Source organism: Chelon labrosus, assembly GCF_963514085.1.
Source record: "Chelon labrosus genome assembly, chromosome: 10".
Taxonomy (NCBI): Eukaryota; Metazoa; Chordata; class Actinopteri; order Mugiliformes; family Mugilidae; genus Chelon; species Chelon labrosus.
The window spans coordinates 19,037,184-19,057,737 of record NC_140360.1 but is presented as its reverse complement, the minus strand read 5'-3'; the positions used below and the strand labels follow the sequence as shown (position 1 = coordinate 19,057,737).

The 20,554-nt window shown below is 44.9% G+C and overlaps 1 protein-coding gene across 8 annotated transcripts in view; it reads left to right on the top strand.

Moving 5' to 3' along the window:
* LOC311494724 (ankyrin repeat and SAM domain-containing protein 1A) overlaps positions 1-20,554 on the top strand; it is a gene marked incomplete at its 3' end in the record, with an annotated part of 65,350 nt that overhangs the window by 23,095 nt on the left and 21,701 nt on the right. For 4 of the 8 annotated variants that reach the window (XM_084553919.1, XM_084553922.1, XM_084553917.1 and 1 more), the window contains 11 exons: positions 1,643-1,939; positions 2,603-2,678; positions 2,803-2,904; positions 2,985-3,071; positions 3,170-3,339; positions 3,604-3,666; positions 4,189-4,324; positions 5,020-5,063; positions 5,657-5,750; positions 10,052-10,545; positions 20,166-20,222. In XM_084553919.1, coding sequence (XP_084410045.1) covers positions 1,643-1,939; positions 2,603-2,678; positions 2,803-2,904; positions 2,985-3,071; positions 3,170-3,339; positions 3,604-3,666; positions 4,189-4,324; positions 5,020-5,063; positions 5,657-5,750; positions 10,052-10,545; positions 20,166-20,222 — 1,620 coding nt within the window. The remainder of the gene's footprint in view (positions 1-1,642; positions 1,940-2,602; positions 2,679-2,802; positions 2,905-2,984; positions 3,072-3,169; positions 3,340-3,603; positions 3,667-4,188; positions 4,325-5,019; positions 5,064-5,656; positions 5,751-10,051; positions 10,546-20,165; positions 20,223-20,554) is intronic. The other 4 variants (XM_084553923.1, XM_084553921.1, XM_084553920.1 and 1 more) reach the window with 2 other exon arrangements.

The following is a 20,554-nucleotide window of genomic DNA, read 5'->3' as shown; positions in this document are numbered from 1 at the left end:
TGAGCTGTTACATCCAATAAGTACCACTTACTGAGTTTATGTTGTAATTACTGCTTTTAATTGCTGTTTTATCCACTTGTCTGTAAGCACCCTTCCCTATGATGCAGAGTTTTTAAAACATTGCCATATTTTAGTTACAGTCCTTTTTGAATAATGTGAGCAACTGATCATGTTTCCATCACTGGCTAATCCTAAGGAGTCATCACACTTTTATTTTAACGGCATACATCCCTGTTATCAAGTAATAACAAGGGAATTATATATATTAATTAGCTCAGCTAATTAATTAAACCAGACGTGGTATTCATCAGGTCCAGCTTTTTCTTCATTATTAGGATTTGCTATTTCTTTTATATACACTGATCAGTCACAACATTATGACCAGGAGAAGTTAATAACATTGACCATCTTGACAATTCAATGTTCTGCTAGTCACCTTTGGACCTGGCATTTGTGTGGACATTACTTAGACATGTACCACCCTCCTAGACCAGACCAGGCACCCTCACCCCATAGCAATGACACTCCTTGATGGCAGCAGCCATCCCCAGCAGGATGCAGCCTGACACAGACACACACAAAAAAACTGTTTCGGAACAACTCAAAAAAACATGAAGAACAGCACAAGGTGTTGACCTGGCCTCCAAATTCACTAGATCCTAAACTGATCAAGTATCTGTGAGATGCACTGGAACAAGCCTGATCCATAGAGGCCCCTCATCTCAACCCATAGGACCCAAAGGCCCCCAATAACAGCATTCTGTATCCAGACACCACAGGACATCCTCAGAAAGCCCATGTCCATTCTGATGAGTCATAACTACACAATATTAGGAAGGTGGTCGCAGTGTTATGCCTGATCAGTGTATGTATTTTTAAATAGTTGTAATGTCAATATACTTGGGCTTTGGACTGTTTAATTGTGGGAACAAGGCATTTGAAGGCATCATCTTTGACTCTGGGAGATTCTGCTGAGCCTTCTTTCTTTAGTTTCATATATTGTGGCAACACATACATTTAAATGCAGCCCTGACATCACAATTAACGTCACAATGACCAAGTTTAACTACTGTTTATGGCCTTTCGTTTGTATCATTCAGTCTTTGTCAGCTAGCGTACAAAAGCAGCAGTCACAAGGCTGGTCTGCGTGTGGGACACTCATCTCTTCCTCCGAGTTGTTTTTAAGCACATGAAATATGGTGCAGTTTTTGTGCTTTCGTGAGCGAGTAACCCTAGTGCGTCATGACCTCTTGTCAAAGTGACCCATGTCTTTGCTCATTCCCCACCTGCCTCCGCATCCCTGCCCCTCCGCTAGCATCCTGCTGCCCCTGGTACTCAGACCTGATACACCGTCCTCATTAGCCCATGCATGTTTATCAGTCCTCCACCCAGACCCGACCCCTCCACTCTGCCAGATACTTCCTTATGCCTCACTATGTCCTTCATCACTGTTGGTGCTTTTTCATGACATTGTAGTTTTCTAATGTGGTGGGCTCTGCTCTCTGACTGGTTTATCCTCACTATGACTCTGCTTAGTCACCTCTTCAGAGAGGATTCATGCAACTGCATTCTTTTCTGTTCTCTTTCATTTGTTTCTATGTTTTCCTGAGCTGCTTCTCACAGATCTATTTGCCCCAAACAGAACAATGACAACGAGACACCGCTGCACTGTGCTGCCCAGTATGGCCATTCCCAGGTGGTGCGGCTACTGCTGGAGGAACTGACTGATCCCACAATGAGGAACAACAAGTTTGAGACTCCTCTGGATCTGGCTGCGTTGTACGGCCGCCTGGAGGTAGTGAAGCTGCTGCTCAGCGCCCACCCCAACCTGCTCGGCTGTAACACCAAGAAACACACACCACTGCATCTGGCATCAAGAAATGGCCACCTGCATGTGGTGGAGGTGTTACTGGATGCTGGCATGGACATCAACTATGAGGTGTGTTTTTGTCTCGTGTGTGTGTGTGTGTGTGTGTGTGTGTGTGTGTGTGTAAATACATACATGTGTGTGACGTTAAACACTTCTGCCCCTGAGTGTTTCTTAATAGACTGTCATGGGCCAAATCCTGTTGGGTTAGTTAATCTGCTCTTGCAGCACTTCCTCTCGCTACTTCCTACGAAAGCTATGAGATTAAATGGAAAATTCTTAAGCTCTCAGTTTGTAAAGGAACTGATGTATCAAAGCAGAGCTGGCCATGCTCCCCCTGGTGGGCCCTAGAGCCCTAGAGCTCTGACTCTGTATCAAACTGTGCCTCCCATCTGGAGATACTCGGTCTTTTCCTCTGAATCAAGGATGTGGAATCTATTCAGCATCCTTCAGGCCTTGCATCCTGCAGGTTTCAATTAGCATGGCCCTGTGAGCTGCAAAATGACCTGCTTTGGTTCCCCAACCACGTAATTGTCAGTAAAGACATGAACCGAATGGTGGGCACAAATCTGGTTGTTGCCATACACTGTTTATCTTATTGAAGTGTGACTGTTGGAAAAAGACTGCACGTCTAATTCCTCTGGCAAGTGTAGACTGATTAATTTTCATAAAAACGACTGTCTCTTTGTCTCTGATGCATCTATGTTTGCTTTTGGTTTCTTTTTTTCTGCTCAGACGGAAAAGGGCAGTGCTCTCCATGAAGCAGCCTTGTTTGGGAAGACGGATGTGGTGCAGAAGCTCCTCAGTGCAGGTCAGACCTCAGTGCCACGCAGGCAACCTTTGAATCGCATGCAGCTCCTAATCAAGATCGCCTCTGTGAAGTCAGTTTAATCAGAAAAAATGACTGCGACCACTGTGCCTGTTGCCGTTGTCAGGTATCGATGTGAACATCCTGGACCAGAAAGGCCTCACAGCGCTGCACATCGTCAAGGACATGCCCTCCCAGAAAAGCAGAGAGATCGCTGCTCTCATCCTCGGTAAAGGACAAAAATGTGCAAAGAGAGAGCTTTTGATATCACATTTAAGGGCTGTGATTCAAATCTCCTGTTTGTTGCAGGTCACATGACTGGAAAACCCCCCGACATTGACCTCCCCCCTCCACCGGTCCCTCCACCTCATGAGAGTCCCAGTCCAAGAAAAAAGGGTAAGATTAACTGTGTACAAACTGTGGGTCTTTGCACTTTCAGCAGGAAGCAGTAAAATAGAATTTGTAATTTGTTTTAATTTGACCTGTTTTTATAGGTGACCTGGAGAGGGTGACTCAGCTAATCTCGGGGCTGGCCCCCGGGCCTGAGGAGGAGAGCCCCTATGAGGCTCTGTATGAAGCCACTTCTTGCCACTCTTTGGACAGCCTCACCAGTGGAAAGTCCTCAGACAGAGACTCCGGACGGCCTGATAGCGAAGCTGGCAAGGTCAGCGGTGGTTTAACTGAAACACACCATCACACATAAAGACACTGAGACCTAGAGGTAGCCACAAATCTTCGTGGGGCATAAATTGCAGAACTCCCACTAGAGGGAGGTAGTGGTCCTCTCTGCAAATATGTGGGCCACGAAACAAAAAACTACAGTATTTCTCTTCTCATGCTACAGAGAGGCATTACGTTGCATTTCTAAATGTTAATTAGTAATTGCTAATGATTAGTAAATGTATATTATGTCCCTAATCATTTACAGAAAGATCGCCTGGTCCACCCATCACACCCTGGTCCCGGTCATGAAGAGGAGGTGAGCTCAGAGGTGAGGAACTTGGATCATAAAGCCAAGATAAACATTTGCCATCTAACACCACAGGTTTACACCGGCGCTAATTTTAGCTGTTCACAAATGGTCACGGCAGAAAGACTGCCTTTAAAAGTGATCTGCTCTGAAAGGCCGAACGCGGTTTGTTAGTGCAGTGTCACAGTGTTGGCCAGTGATTATCTATCACTGAAAATGCCAGGTCGTTTTAGCTACAAGCTTCGTCACGACTGCTCTTTTAAGGGCTGCTGCTCAATTCAAACGTCTTCTTAATAAATATTCAACTGAGAGCGGCACGGGGCCGCGGGGGCGTAGAAGGAGAAGTGAAGTGGAAAAGGAGTGAACGCAGAGAACCTGTCTGCCTCTGCTCTAAACTGTGGCTGACCATAGAGGATGCATTATGAAGATCATTTTCCAGTTTCCATTTTCCTCACTGAGGGGAAACCTTTGGATTGTAAAATATGCAAAATCTGAAATATTACATGTCCCTTTTCTATCCTGCTCTCTTTTCTTCTTCTGTAGGCTCTTTATACTAATAGCAGCATTGATGAGAGAGGCGAGCCGGCGGAGGAGGAGGAGGAGGATCACACATATGAGTTGTTGGTGACGGCACAAACCAAACTCCCACCACCCAGTCAGGAGTCGCAGTCCCATAAAGGTAATAGTGTACTTTTAGTATGTGCTTTTATATTTTGGCCTATTTACATACCAATGATCCTTCTTTCCTGGTGCAATTACAACAGAAGTGCTGTCTGAACCTGAATTCATTCATGTCCTGATCAGCAGCCTATACAGCCCTCCCCTAATCATCAGCAAACCCTCCTCAGTTGTGGCTGGTGACTGGCACCGCATGTAATTGGATTAAATTGGATTAGATTAGGAGGGCATTTTGATCCCTAGCTGTTGATGTAGATGTTTTAAAACCATCCCCTCGGGATCTTCCAGCCTGTTCGGCCTCTCTAGCGCTATTAGAAAACGTCACTGAGCTGAAAGGTTGGAGCGTAATCGCTGATGCCATCATTCCTCCGTTGCCCGCATAAACGATGGCGTTTGAATAAGGGAACTGCTGGGCACAAACGTGAAATGATTCGTTTTTCATCTGCTCTAAAACTGCTTTGTCATGTCTGCATACTCATTGCTGTTTAAAAGGCTGGGAGATTAATCGGAAGTCCGTCTGACGTGTGGGCCGACAGTGTCGACATGCATAATACATGACTGCATTATACATCACTTTCACATTCTCGGCATAATGTCTCTCCTGACAGTCGGAAACAGCAGTGGGCTTTGTGTTGCTCTAAATGGAGTATGATAATCCTTCACCTGCCCTAACTCTAATATTTTCTTTGTCCTTAGATGAGAATACCAATGCGCAGTCTTCCAACAGTGTCCTACCTCAGGTACATGTCACGCTCTTCTTTTCACTATTGCATGAAGTTATTGAATTAAAATGCAAAAACCGCATGAATGGAGCTTTGACAGTGTCCTAGCTTTATGATGAATTGCATATCTGCAGTGTGAATGAAGATGATGACCTCACAGTTAGTGATTGATTCATATGTGAGCAGAAGGTAGAAGTCATCGTAACTGTGTGTATTTGTAAACCTGCCTGCTGTATTTATTGCCACTGTCTGTCACTATTTTATTTCATCTTCATATGCAGTTAACAGATCTTTTTATTTTTATTTATTGCTGTCACCCGCGTGCAGCTCCACCTGCTGCCCACAATATCTGCTCCTGTCTTTTATCTTCAGCTCCTATTGAATCAGCTGTGATTCTCAGCTGCCCACTCATAATAAATGAGCAATGTGGTGTAATCTGCGAGCCAAGTCATGCATCACATTGTGAATTAAAACATACAGTAGCCTGATTTATTAATTGGTTAATGGGATGGCGCTAGCAAGATTTTCTGGAAACACAGAAAAATGTTTCGGTTTTGATTGGCAGCTGCCTGTGAACTCAACTTTTCTTCTCTCTTTCCGTCCCGCTGCAGCGTAAACCCTCTGTCCCCAATGACCTCAGAGCCTCAAGTAAGACGAAAGACAGCCTGCACCCCCCTAGACTGGTCGCCCCACGAGCACCAGGAGGTGAGTGAGATCACCGTCCTCCTCTTTTAGTTACCTAATAAGGTACACCACCTGCTGCTGGTAATGCTGTGAGGGTCAGGGAAGTTGGACTGGACACGTCAGACTTGAAAAGCACTAGCCAAGCATGTCAATGAAACAGGAGAAATGTATTTGAGTTCGATGCATGCGAGATGGGCTGGCTCAGATTAGCGCTGCCAGGGAACGCGTGATTGGCATTCTCAGGCGGCGGAGCGGATTTGGCTCGCCTGGAGAAGGCTGATTGACGTTCTTTGGCAAGTGGGCCGGACTCGTTTCATTGCCAGTATGAAAGCGAATTCTTGATCAGATTGTGACATTCCTATCACAGATCCGCATCCCCGCTTAAAGCTGGATGTGCCACGTCATCCAGTCGAGCTTGGAGCAGAGATGAGGATCATAGCTTCTGGGGTTTTGCTGACACACGTAGAGATATTTTCATTGAATAAATAGATTTTTGGAGCATGTTTGCTAAACGAACTGCTGGAAGAAGCCGGGTAGACATGTTGAGTTGATAGTTGTACCTTTACTTGAGTTGCCATTCTTCTTTTTACAGTTTTTGGAAAAATATTTTTTTTTAAATTTGACACTGTATCAGGTCTGACTTAAGCTGGCGATTTCAAAGATTTGCATTTAAATAATTACATTGGGTGTTTGTGGCGTCATTCTTGGAAAAAAGTCTGTAACTTAATTTTGATACTAGACATAGGAAAAGTGATGTGTTTGTCAGGGAACTTAAGCATCTACTGCTATGGGTCAACACAGGTGCATCTACAAAACATTTGGCATTTCTTAATCAGTCATCAGTTTGAAATATTGTAGTGAGTAATGAAACAAGCGGGAGCAGCCACAGTGAGCTGTCAGATGAAGAGTTGCACATCCACATCCAGCGTCTCAGTGAGGCGACCAACTCACTTCACTGTATCTTGCTGCTCACAGATTCATGCCGTGTGCTGCATAAATTCCGATCACGGGTTGGCTCACAGAACGACCGAAAGGTCACTTCAAAAGGTGACTTTCTTATTAAATCTAAAAATAGTTCTGGCGCTTCCAGAACCGTGGCACCTGTAGAACTAAACCACGTTTACGGTCCCCCCCCCCCGAAATGAACTTTTTGACCTTAACACAACTGGGCGATAAAATGGAAAGACGTGTAATGTTTTTGCAGAGAATGTGACTTTATTTCAAACACTTGCGGATTAAAATTAAGAAGAGGCATTTTCAGCATCTGTTTGTGTATATTTGGTATTTCTGTGGAGTCACTGGTTCTCTTTGAGTTGATAACATAACCCCCTGTGAACAGCTTGGTGCTCAGATGGTTAGCATAATGAGTTTCAGCATTAGTCTATTATTATTTCCGAGGAGCAGCACTTACGTGTGGAACATAGTTTACTACAAGACTTATGAATCAGTAACTCAAGTTTGTTATTTGTCGTTTAAAGGTCTTCAAGTTCAGTTCCCTATGCGCTGAAATACCCTCTTTGTGATTTTCCTGGGATTTTTTTACACACCATTCACATAAATTCTTGTGTGTTAGATAGACATGGACCCCTGGCTGAGCCCCAACGCTCAGTTCCGCTCATGTGGATTTGATTTTCATTCTGACCAAGATGGTGTGTGATCTGCTTTCTTCCCCTTTGTGTGGACGGTCGGGGACCTAAACCGCGGCAGGTGGAGGATGTATGCACGGTCAGCGATATTATATGTTTATTATCTGTCACAAAGACACTGCTGCTCTCAGCAGGAATCTAGCATTTCCCAACAGATTCCTGCTGCTGTGTGGTGTTTTATATGGTTTCCAAAGGATATTTCTCACGAGCGGTAACATCCCATGATTCTCCACGGATAACAGTAACAATCATTGTACACGGTTGTGAGTATCGATGTTGAAGAAGCACACTATCGGGGTACAATTTCATCCATTCTGTTCTTTGTAATTTAGTATTCTACTACTAAATGTTTTTTTTGCAGAAATGTACACCTACCAGGCATAACATTATGACCACCTTGCTAATATTGTGCAGGTCTCCCTTGTGCCTCCAAAACAGCTGTGACTCATCAGAGAATGGACATGGTCCTTCTGAGGGTGTCCTGTGGTGTCTGGCAGCAGAATGTTGTTAGTGGGGGCCTTTGGGTCCTATGGGTTGAGGAAAGTTGCCTCTGTGGATCATCCCACGGATACGTGATTGGTCTGGGATCCAGGGAATTTGGAGGCCAGGTCCAAAAGTTTCCCAGCAGAAGATGGTCAATGTTATTCACTTCTCCTATCAGTGGTTTTAATGTTGTGGCTGTTCGGTGTATAGGCTACTTACTTAGTCTTTCACAAGAGGGACTGCAGCAGATGGTTGTAGATGAGATAAGACACAAAACACCTGTTTGCCGTAAAAGAATACACATAATAACCTCCATATGTTCCACTTGTAACAAAATGCATGAAAAGCTATTCCTTCAGCCAGATGTTTTGGTTCAGGTAACGCAGTCCTCCTGCCCGATGTTGCATCGTGTCACGTCCTATTATGCACACGTGTAGCGTGCTGAATAGATAACATACTGGCAATTGTTTCCTATTGACTGCCACCGTCAATAGATGTATTTGTTTACATGCTTTACTGTAAACGTCCGCGTATTGGTAAGATGGCATCCAGTTCCTTATTGACGTTCTGCGGCAAATGACCCCGAGGTAAAAATGTACAGAGCAGATTTTTCCACAGACAGAACATGAATTGACTTTGGACCAGTGTGTAGATGTTGTAGTGACAGCCAGCTCTGGCAAACCAAACATGACCTCACTGGGGAGATATGTTTGCCAAATGAAATACACATCCCACATCTGCGGTGACCTCACACATCTGTGAGAGCTGCAATAACACCAGATTGAGTCTGTGCGTGTTTTCTTTAAAAGGTAGAGCTGCGTGAAAAGCGGCCTGTGTAAGGGTTAACGCCATGTGAGATTGTTGGAACCACGCTGATGTGCTCATAGGGCGTTCACACTCCCTCGCTGCCAAGGGGAGGGTGGGTGTTTGCCTGTGATCCTGACATATGTGCAATACACTCACTCACCCCTTGTAACACACACAAACTCCTCCTCACATACTCTTCCTACGTGTCCGAGCGTTTAGCGGCTTTTGAAAAAACGAGCTCAGGGTGTTCACTCGCTCACTGCAAATGGTCCCTGAAACAGTAATGAGGTGATTTGGTGCCCGCTCTCTTGATGTTTCCCGTCTTTTAGATGTAGCATGTCTTTGTGAAGGACAAACAAAGTGTTGCAACTGGTCACTACTTTCCTGCGGTGTCACTGCCCCAGATTCCCTGTCACCAAACACCCCTGACCCTGTCACCCTGTCGGAGACCGTCCGCGCAAACACACTCAAACACACACACGTCCCACGTACACACTCCTGCACCATGTGTCACAGGACTAATTATCAGGAGTCTGGCTGCTGGAGGATAGGGTGATTCAAATTTCCATTCCTGAGCCACCATTAGGGTCTAGAATTAGAAGGCTGAGAACACAGAGGGCTGCTGGTTACGAGGCAGACAACAGCACGCATCTCTGCAGTGCACAAGAAGATGACTACAGGATTGGGCACGAGCTAGCGTTTTGTTTTGTCTCAGACGGCAAGGCATAGATGACAACAGGCGCGTTTCAAACCCCGGCTGAGTTGATTGTGGAAAAGAGGCTTAGGTGGCAGTAATTCCTTGGGGAGAGGGAGGAGGACAATCTAATTGTTTTTAATTGCCGTTCAGTCTCATTAAGGAGTTGTTTTCATTGGAGAAGGCAGTCAATGTAGGTTTCTCTCCTCTTGGTGAGTTCTTCTACTTGTTTCCTGTTGTATGTTCTGATGTGCCTGTTGTGGCTAGTGCTTGTGCGTGTTTGCGTGAAAGTTGAGTCAGTAACTTGGGGGATTTCTTGGTCTTGTTTTGGGAAACCTGACAGGCGAGTGTGCCTGTGAAGGGAGGTTACTCACAAAGATGACTCCCTGTTACAAAATACTGGCAGCCAGGCACCAGCAGATAGACGTCAGACTGTTGCAAGCTGGGTTAGGAATTCAGTTATTTCTCTGGCCAACATACGCCTTCTCTTTGCTTCATCTCTCTCCCTCTTTTTCTCTCCGCCACTGCTGGTAGGAAACAATTACAGATCTGTTTCAAGGCTTGTGTGGGTGGTTTTCTTATTAGCCCTGTTCCAAGGATCTGCCCCCTTCAGTTGGAAGTCCACTTCCCAGCCCTCACAGACTCCTCTCTTCCTTCGCTGACTTTCCCCAATCTTTTTCTTTTTTGTCTAGATAACTCCCAGCTCAGCCAGGATCAGGAAGCAGGTGTCCCCGAGCAGTTCACCGGCCTCCTGCACGGATCCTCTCCCGTCTTCGACTGCCGCGAGGAGCCCTTCAGGATTCCAGGTGCTCCGCCAGCCAGCCAAGGCCAGACCGAACCGAGAAAATCTGCCAAAGTTAAAGAGGAAGTAGCAGCAGCTGCACCGCCGCCTAGCCGTCCCAGTATGGCCGCCATCCTGCCAGACTGTGATCCCAAAGCAATTTATGCCACTGTGAACAAGGAGCCCAGGGACTCAGGGGCTGGGGCAGTATCTGCCGTGAGGATGCGCCCTCCTGGGGACCTGAAGTTGGCACGTAGCCTCTCTAAGTCTGACTCAGACTTGCTCATATCGCCTCCTAGCGAGGAGGAAGGAGGACTGGGGAACCGTAGCGAGTCTGTTTCTAACTGTAGCACTGGCAAGAAGAGGCTTGAGAAATCTCCCTCTTTCACCTCAGAATGGGACGAGGTAAGTGACACAAAGAACAAAGTGTGTATCTTTGTGTGCTTCGGATTTTCTTTGCAATTTACAAAGCTGAAGTCTAGAATAGAGGCTCTGATAGAGTCAGTGTGAGGCTTTAAAGGTGGTTTAAATGCAAAATAGAAATGCAGTCAGATGAAACTTTAAAAAACTCAGTATTATGCAGGATTGTATAAGAATATTTAAAGATAAAATGTAGAAAAGAATGCTTGTGTTTCTTTATGGGTGATGACACACAGACAGACAGACAGACACAAAGTGGTGCGCACACTCGGAGGAGTGGGCAGCCGTTAAGCTCAGGGGCTCAGACGCCTTGCTCAAGAGCACTTCAGCCACGGACGGGCCCTTCTCTAAAAACACCAGGCAGTTGCTCCTCCAAAAAAGAAACAGATTTTATAATAATTGTAAAAGCCATAGAAAACAAACAACCGTTTCTAATAGGAATGCATGCGTTACCTCTGTTCATTAACCAATAACACACCAACACAATTCATGGACACACTTTGTCCAAGTGTTGAATCTCTCACTTCGCCAGCAGATTTAGCATAATGCTAGTTGTTTGAGCGTATATATGTCTGTTGTGCGCACTGGCCCCTTTTTTTCCCTACAAAGCCTCACTTGTTAGGCCTTCATGTCAGCATGTGTTTTTTTGCCACAAGACATTTTCCCACAACACAGATTGAATGAAAACCTCAGTATCTACTCCAAACAGCACTACTGACTGCAGTCAGCCTCAACAAGGACTCTGTTCTTGTTCTGTCATCTCAAAGCCCACTTGTTGTCCTGAGGGGAGCACTGTGCAATTTTAGCTCCGGCTTGTTTCGAACACAGACCTTCAGCAGACACACTGACTGGTGGAAAATGTGCTTGCGCAAGTGTTTATTTGCGAAATGTTTTCTTTTTTTTCTTTTTTTTTGGGCCGCTCGTCTCACCAAAATTGTTTCATTATTCTGCCTCAAAACATTTATTTGGCCCCAAACTTGCCCCGCGTTTGTTATCGCAGTGAATATCCATGACTAAATATATATCCTCCATCCGTTCGGTACTTTTAATGCTTTGTCTGGGACATAGATAAAGAGCTGAGTAGATCCTCAGTGAGGGGAGATTAGAGGAGACAAGAAGATGGGGATAAAGGGACCGTGAGGCTGAAGGAGTAAGACAAGAGACAGAGATTTAGAGAGAACTTGGAAGCGGCAGATCTGTCTCCTTTCAGCTCTTTCCTCCTCCACTTGTTCAAGCTTCGGCTCGCGGCCTGAGTCTCTGTAGAAACCCAGTCCATTACACAAACACAACACAGACAAACACGCTAATGTATTTGTTACGGAAAACAAAATTCTTCCTGTGTGAAGTTTCTTCCATTAAGTTATATCATTAATCTATGGCAACAATTAATAAGACAAGCTTCCTTTCCACAAGCCAGAGCAGATAATATAGAGTACTCTTTATGCTCATGCACCATTTTCCGGCAACAACCATCTCATTATTAGTAGGATTAAAGATATCCTCTAAGCTTCTCAGTTAAGTTTCAGCATAAGCTGGTTATTGGTGTTGCAATCATTTTCTCTCGTATTGTTCCCGTCCCGCTCTGTTTCGGATAAACACACATTCGTATTACACCGGCTGCTCTCAGAGTGCGGCCCGGTCCGAGAGCTTGCACGTTGCATTCATGATGCCTGACCCATCCGGAGCAAATCATGGGCTCGGATAGCACTAATGCTTTCGCTCTCCACGGCGAGGAGATCGTATTGCCGCCAAGTGTTCGTTTACATGACCCTATCGGAACAAATGCAGGGAGATGAGACGATTCCAGGTCGATATCTAAGCGGCCGTGGACCGTGGTTTTGTGCGCAGGTGGTCAAGAGTATGTTGCCAAGTTAGGCTGTGGTGTGCTGAGATTTTAAGACTCTTTTCGTCCCATTTCACTCTGTTCAGCACTGCACAACTAAAATGAAATGATGCATCACTGCTGCAGCATTGCCATACACTCTCAGTGGCCTCCTCAGTAGATATTATTATATGACCGCTTCTCTCATTTACTCATCACTGCTGAGGTGAAAGTATTACTTGCCAGGCATAAACTGCCAGATGTTGTGTTGATGTTGCCGCAGTTCACCGATGACAGTCATGTGTGCGAGGACACTGTAGTTGGGGAGAAGGTCTTTGAGGTGTGCTCACGCGTGACTGCAAACTGACCTGATGTTTGCTCTGTCTGAAAATACCCCCGTCAACACTTCCATCTTTAGTCGCTTCCAAATGGAGGGGGGAACCTTGACAAAGATTAAAACGATTTTGTAGGAGATTCTCAACACCTCGGCAGCCCTCATTCAGTCCTGCATACCGTCAGTTTAACCTTGTCTTTGGGATTTCATGTATGTGAGCTGTTTTGTTGTTGTTGTTTTTTTTTTCCCTTGACCTACTTAAGCATTTGCAAAGATTATAGTTTTATCAAAGTCTGCCAAGGAGACACTCCCTGAATTGAACATAGAGGGTAACAACTGACCTTCAGTACTTCTCTGGTGTGTGCGGCCTCCATTAAACTGAGTGAGAAACAGTTTATTCTGTCGCCGTTTGTTCAGAGGATTTCTTAAACGTTGCAGTTTTAGCTTTTGGGAACTAGCATGGTGGAGATATCACGGCATTCCTGAACGGTGGAGTAGTGTATTATTTAGACTACTCTGTACTATGCGTGGGTGTCATACTTACGTGCAGCCGAGTATTGTATACAGGCAAATATACTTTGAATTATTGATTTATGTATTAAACTTTAATTGTGGATTTAATAATTTAGTCAACAAATGCTATGGTATAAATTATAGCTCTCTTTCTACAGCTTACAGCTTTCTACTGAAGTCGTTTTTATTTGTAAGTGGTGTACCATTCCCACCTGTATTCAAACTGCCTACCTGTTCATACTGTAACACAGTTCCTGTACTTTAAACTACCTTTGTTTTCATAAATTACACACAGACACATCACATAAACAGGACAAACTCCGCAAAATCGACTTGAAGTTACAATTTCTCGTCGCTTATCAACTGACACACGATGCCAACATACACCGATCAGGTATAACATTATAACCACCTTCCTAATATTGTGTAGGTCTCCCTTGTGCCTCCAAAACAGTTGTGACTCATCAGAGAATAGACATGGACCTTCTGAGGGTGTCCTGTGGTGTCTGGTAACAAAATGATGTTAGTGGGGTCCTATGGGTTGAGACGAGGGGCCTCTATGGATCAGGCTTGTTCCAGTGCATCCCACAGATACATGATCAGTTTGGGATCTAGTGAATTTGGAGGCCAGGTCAACACCTTGTGCCGCAAAATTGCGGGAGCAGAAAGTCAAACTATTGTAGTTTTAATGAATTCCGTGAGCAACCGTATTGTGGTTTTATGCAGCACAAATCTGCAGATGGGCACAGTGGAAGGAGTTGGTTACCTCACTGAGAAGCTGTCGCCTGTTGCTCTTCATCTAACAGCTCACTGTGGCTGCTCCTTCTTGTTCCAAACTCACCGCCGTATTTCAAACTAATAACCAAACATGCCTGCTGTCTTGTTTTGGAGATGCATTGCTGATGAACAAATGTGGAACATTACTGAAGAAACCCACTGCATTTAATGTGCCCACTTCATAAGAAAAGTCAGCTGGAGTTTCTGGCCACGTAAATGCTTTTATTGTAAAGCTGCAGCAGCAGGAAATAAAGAGTAAATCTGATTTAGCATTGTGCATTCATATATCTTTTGATCTAGATTACATTAGCTGTAACATGATACTGGCATGTCAGTGGCAACACTTCCTGGGAATGTTGCCACTGACTCCCAGTTCTTAATAATTCAAATATATAAATATTGCAGTGCTGTCATTTGTCACCATTGTTTTGCCACAGTCAGCACCAGATAATGACTTATCAAAGAGTTATTCAAATGTGAAGCTTTGGAACATTTTTGTGTTATTACAAGTCAGACGTCCAAAAGTGTTCACATAAACACTGCTCTTGTGACAGCGTCGTATCTTTGTAGAATATTGTAATCCAGTGGCGTGCTAGGTTCAAAAAGGGAACGCCGCCTTGTGAATTTGAATCATTTAATTCCACTTCCAGAGTCGGTGGAAGCCAGACGGTCGCTCTACAGTTTAATTATCCAGTTTAATGAACACCTCACCTCCTCGGACTGCACCTGAGGGATGTGGTCACCAGGAGCGTGACGGGAGTAATGCAGCCATGACTTTACTTGGTTATTTGAGATTGCAGCTCTTCCCAGATACCCTCAGCAGGTTGTAATAATCCTGGAGCTCCTCTGTCGTGTTGTCTTCTCCCTGGCGCTTCTGCACAGACCGAGTAAACATGCTGAGCGTTAAAGAAGCAAAGCTGCGGAGGTGAAGCCAGAACAGAAGGTATCGCTGTCTACTATCATGTTCCCTCATGTTGCAGACAATCAGGTTGGATTATTGGCTTCTCATTGAAAAACGGATCTTATCAGTGAGAAGGAGATACACTTCAAGGCAATGGCCTCATTTACAAGTGTATGTTACTGAGGGAGCTGACCAGCTTTAAGATCATTTGAACGCCTAAAGGCTTCTTTGAAGTCTTAAAGTAGGCTGCTGGCACGGAGCACCGCAGTTCATCCTTAATTATTCATTCATCCCATGGGAGTGTGTTTTATTTACTTCCCGGTTGGTCTGCCACACAATAAAATAGTTTTGGGATTCTAATAAAAATGCAGTTGACCTTGAAAATGTAGGATTTTGCCTGGGCTGTCGGCGCAGAATGAAATATGTTTGTTCCCCAAAGGACGCAGCCTGCTCCCCATGTATTCTGCCTCTGATGGATCTCATGTATGTGCAGGTTCCTTGTCATGCTCCCCTACACAGTGTGCAGCCTGTCAGTAAGACCAACACGTCTCACACTGACTCACGCATGGCAGCCACAGTGAATTGGAAATGTACAAGCCTTAAGCTGCAATGTATAAAATGTAAGCTCGCTGTTTCCAAAAAAGATGTTTTGAAGAATCTGGTTGCAGCGGTTATAGGATTCTGTACGTTTGCACTTTTTGACGACATACTAAATGAGATTAAGTATTTTTGGTTCAGTCAGTAGTGATGGGATGTTTTCAGCAGCCTTTTGGAGTCCTGCTTAATGTTAATGAACTCGGAAGCCTGTTTTCTTCTCACATGAATAGTGATTCAGATGCCTGGGAGTTCTGCGCTCAAAGTAAGAGCCCAGAGCCCAGAATCTTTCTTCTCCTTTTTCCTTTCAAAGACTGAGCCGGCATTTGCTTGAAATGGAAATATTCACACCCCGATGCAAAGTGCATAACAAATGAGAGGAGCGTGCGTGGAGAGAGCTGTTAAAGTTTGATAGGGTGTAACCCACTCTGCTCTCCCTTTAATGGGGTTTTGGGTGTGTCCTTTTAAAATTGAAAACTCCCTCTTGTATTCGTTCTCTCTCTGCCCCTCTCTCTCTTTCTTAAGTCCTTGTCACTCCATCTACAGTGTTTGCTTTATTGTAGCTGTGGCAGCCATCTTGACGGTCACGACTGGCCGCTCTGGAGCACTCCACAGAGCTGCCTGATACCATTTCGGCTGAGGGGTCCCAGGACATTACCAAACCCACCCTCTGGTGCATGCACACACCCCCTTTCAAAACATCTTTTTCTTTCTTTTTAATCTGAGTTGCTAAATATTCCAGTTCTCACACCCGCTTCCCTTTCCTTTCTATATCCGTCTTACTCCCCTCTTTTCCTTTTGAGCCACACACACACACACAGGGATGCACTGCCTCTAGTTTCAAGACAAGGAGATTTGACTTGCATGAGGTCCTGGCCTATGCATCTCTCCATTTAAGGCTCTCTCGGTGTGTGTGCATGTGTGTTTTGTGCGGGTGTGTGCTGTTGTGTAAAGCGCATGCTAATGCGGGTTGGTCTTGGTCCTTGCAATAAGACTGAAGATGACAATCCAGGGGGCACATTGTGTGGGCCAGCTCTCTGAGCTCCACAGATGGGAGGAGAGAAAAGGAGACAGAGAGCTCTAGACAGAGACAGAAGGAGGCCGCTATCCACTTCCCCACTTCACTTTTTAACTTCATTTTCGATTTGCACTCCGCACATCCACTAGCCACTATGAAACCTGCTTTTGTGAGTATTGATTTCCTTACAGACAGCAGCTCTGCCATGGGCTCATTAATCTTGTCTACCTGCCATGAATGAATTGAATAAGAAATAATTAATGGTTTCTAGCATTTCTGTGGATATTATGTTTCTTGTAAAGCCTTTTTTAAATGGTGCACTGACTAGAGCCCGTTGCTTTATCTGCTTAGCAGTGGAATAGGAAAAGGCTGGAGCCTCTCCCTCACGTTGTCCTGCTATGTTTTTTTGGGTTTATTGTTTAAAGAATCCTCTGTGGTATTTTAACCTCGTGCATCATTTCTTTGTTCTTTTTCGCTGGTGTTGTATTTCTGTGTTCTGAACTCGTTGCGGATGTATTTTCTGTGGCCTTGCTCTTAGTTAAGTCCCGTGTATTTGACCCGCTGAGATCAAACCAAACTGTGGGTGTGTGTCAGAGCTCAGATGCAGCCAGCAGGGGAAATCTATTCTCTAATCCCCACCAGGGGGAGAACACGGGGGAGCCACGGGGGGCTGAGACGTGCAGCCACTGCTTAGTGTTGCTCCTATCGTTGGAGAGAAGGGTTGCGCTTTTGGTTCACAAGATTTTAACTTTTTCACGACATATATTCATCTTTTGGGGTTTAGTTTACAAGTTCATAAAAATACAAGCTTGACATTGAGCTATTTCAGGAAGATGTTAACGGGACTGCTGACAGCGCTTTGTCCCGCTGTGGCATTGAGGTGTTGGCACTGGCTACAGACGTTGGTGTTTTTGCGTTCCCCTTGATGCCATTCACGAGTCCACAGTCTTCATTCAACCCTTGTTGTGGTGCCAGCTTGCCAATTTCGGGCCGGTGGTCTGGGCACGCTCACTCTGCGGCAGCCTTTTTGTTCCACCCCGGACCGTGCTGCGCCAGGCGTCCTTTAGCTCTCCCAGCACCCCTTCCACGAGCGTTAGATTTGCATTGTTCAAGGCTGTTCATGAAAAGGCAGTTTGTTTTTTTTGTGTTGTTTTCAAGTCCCGGTGAAGTTATTCCACGCAGTCATCCGAAGCGGCAGGCCTGCTGTGAGAAGCATGACAAATGGGTTGATGTGTCTTTAATCACACCCTGACTATCTCTCATCCCTGCTAGCTCTTCAGCTGTTGACCTCCACCTCGCCGGTGACTTCTGGCCCCGCTCATTGTATCGCCTTGCACATAGTGAGCCCCTCCAACAATGGACGGCTCTCCATTTCAGGTCTCTGTATTGATTCCATCCTGCAGCACAGAAACACATTCCACTCTCTCTCTCCTCCATTAAGTCTCGTGGCACTGAGCATCTTAGTCCTCGACCATGAAATTCAGGAGGCTTTTCCTTGTTGTGGATGTGATTTACCTTGAGGAAATCACTGGCCCCTATCCCCTGATAAAGATATATTTATCCTGCTCCAACACTATATCACACCTGCCTGAAGGTTGCTGCTTCTAAGTCTCACAGGAGCAGCCAGTATTCCCTTTTCCATTACAAGGACAAGAGAAACCAATACACCAAAAACATAATGCAGCTGTGCTTTTTTTTTTTTGTGCATTTTTGTTGAGATGAAAAAGCTTTGTAGGCTGACTTTGCCTGTGTTTAAATTGCATCCAGTCATTTTTTCCCTCTTATCTAGTGACAATTTGAAGCAATCACAAAAAAGCATCCTGACGTTGTTTGCACATGTAGCAATCAGCGGGCAGAAAATTACAACCTCTGCTTCAGCGTTTAAAAAGTCCACTTATCTCTCGAGAAGAAAAGAAGTAAACTTTAAATTGTGCATCAGAGCAAAATCTCAGCTCCTTATCTCCCCCCTTTCGCTCGTTGCTTGAGAACGATGCCGCCGTCAGGAGCGTCATCCTCCCTCCAGTACAGACCTCTGTCACTTTATGAGACAAGAGACCCTGCCCTGTCCTCATTGACCCATGAGCTTCGACCGCACGGTCCGTGTGTTTGATTTGTACAGATTAGGCCCATGATTAATGCTGGCGTTCATCAGCAGCTTCCTAATTGGCTTTGTCCTGCTGCGGTCTAATAATTTAGGTTATAATGAGAGCAACATAAACACAACAAGTTCAGACTTTGAATTCAGAACAGGGAAAGGAGCTGGCCATGCGTAGCTGAACTACTTTGTTGCAGTAATTGAAGTAACGCCATGCCGTTTTATCCTGTTTCCGGCACTGAAACAGGGCTTTATGAAAAAAAAGGTTTCACATTTTGGGAAACTTACTAAAGGCATTCTTGCTGAAAAAAACGATAACCGCTAAATGTCACACAGTAAATGTGCAGCGACAGGAACATGCCACTTGCCGTAACTTAATGCTCTCGCTCAGCATCAACCGTTTTTCCTCCAGTGGTCTATACCTTGGGATTACACATGTCTAATATATAGAGTATGTGTGATTAACTGTCTCATATACACAGATCAGGTATAACATTATGACCACCTTCCTATTATTGTGTTGGTCTCCCTTGTGCCTCCAAAACAGTTGTGACTCATCAGAGAATGGACATGGGCCTTCTGAGGGTGTCTTGTGGTGTCCTTTGGGTCCTTTGGGTCCTATGGGTTGAGGGGAGCGGCCTCTGTGGATCAGGCTTGTTCCAGTGCATCCCACAGATACTTGATCAGTTTGGGATCTAGTGAATTTGGAGGCCAGGTCAACACCTTGTGCTGTTCTTCATGTTTCTGGGTTGTTCCTAAACCGTTTTTGTCAGTGTCTGTGTCAGGCTGCATCCTGCTGGGGATGGCTGCTGCCATCAAGGAGTGTCATTGCTATGGGGTGGGGGTGCCTGGTCTGATCTAGGTGGGTGCTACATGTCTAAGTAACATCCACACGAAAGCCAGGTCCAAAAGTTTCCCAGCACAAGATGGTCAATGTTATTTACTTCTCCTGCCTGTCGGTCATAATGTTGTGGCTGATTGGTGTATATGGACCTGACTGTGTTTTTGCTGACTCATCCGGATCTTTGCTCAAGCAAAATAGGCGACACGTTGCCAGTTCTCCATCAACAGTTCCTGTTTAATGACTGACATAGCGAACATGTGCTGATAGATGGAGGTTATTTGTGGAGCTTGTGTGGCTAATCTACCATCTGGTCAATATGCTGGATTCTTCACAAACAGTATGGAGAAGTCACATCGGGCAGATGGATGATGAAAATATTGCGATTCTGTCCTTTGTCTCACACTTCTCCCTTTTTTGCCTTTCTGTGAAAGAAGTGAGACACAGAGGAGTAATCATGAGCATGAACGTTGGACGTAACACGAGCACTTTGTTTTTGTTATCTCTCATTTTTCTTATTCTCTGATTGTTTGGTTGAATCGATACAAACACCATTGAAATAGATTCAGTTTAGCGTTTTAAAAAATCCCCTGCCTAGTGTCTTGGTAAAAAAAAAGGGAAATGTGGCCTGCTTGAGAATAATGAGCAGAGTGTTAATAAAGGAGTCTCATGGAAGGAAGGAAACAACAAAACCTTGAATTCTCTCTCAGCAGACAGAGACGACTTCTACCGCCACAAAACAAGGAAGATCTAATTCCCTTGACAGCGTAAGACGCCCATCTTCATATGAATAACCTCCTGGTCCTTTGGGGTTTGACTCTATCCTCTTCTGGGGCATTCTTTTTTTTTTTTTTAGCGGTAGATGGGGGATCCTTTCAGGCTTTTTGGAATGACATAATCTCAGTGATTATTCATTTCTTTTTGCAAGCAAGTCTTCAGAAGCCTTTTGATTTGGTATGCGGTCTGACAGCAGCATATTCAGATGCACCATTCATTCTTCCGACATTTCTCTTCTAATCACGTAGCATTTTACTGCAAAACATCCACCTACTGATCGATGATGAACAAACGTAGACTTCCCCTGGGTTTATTTAATCAC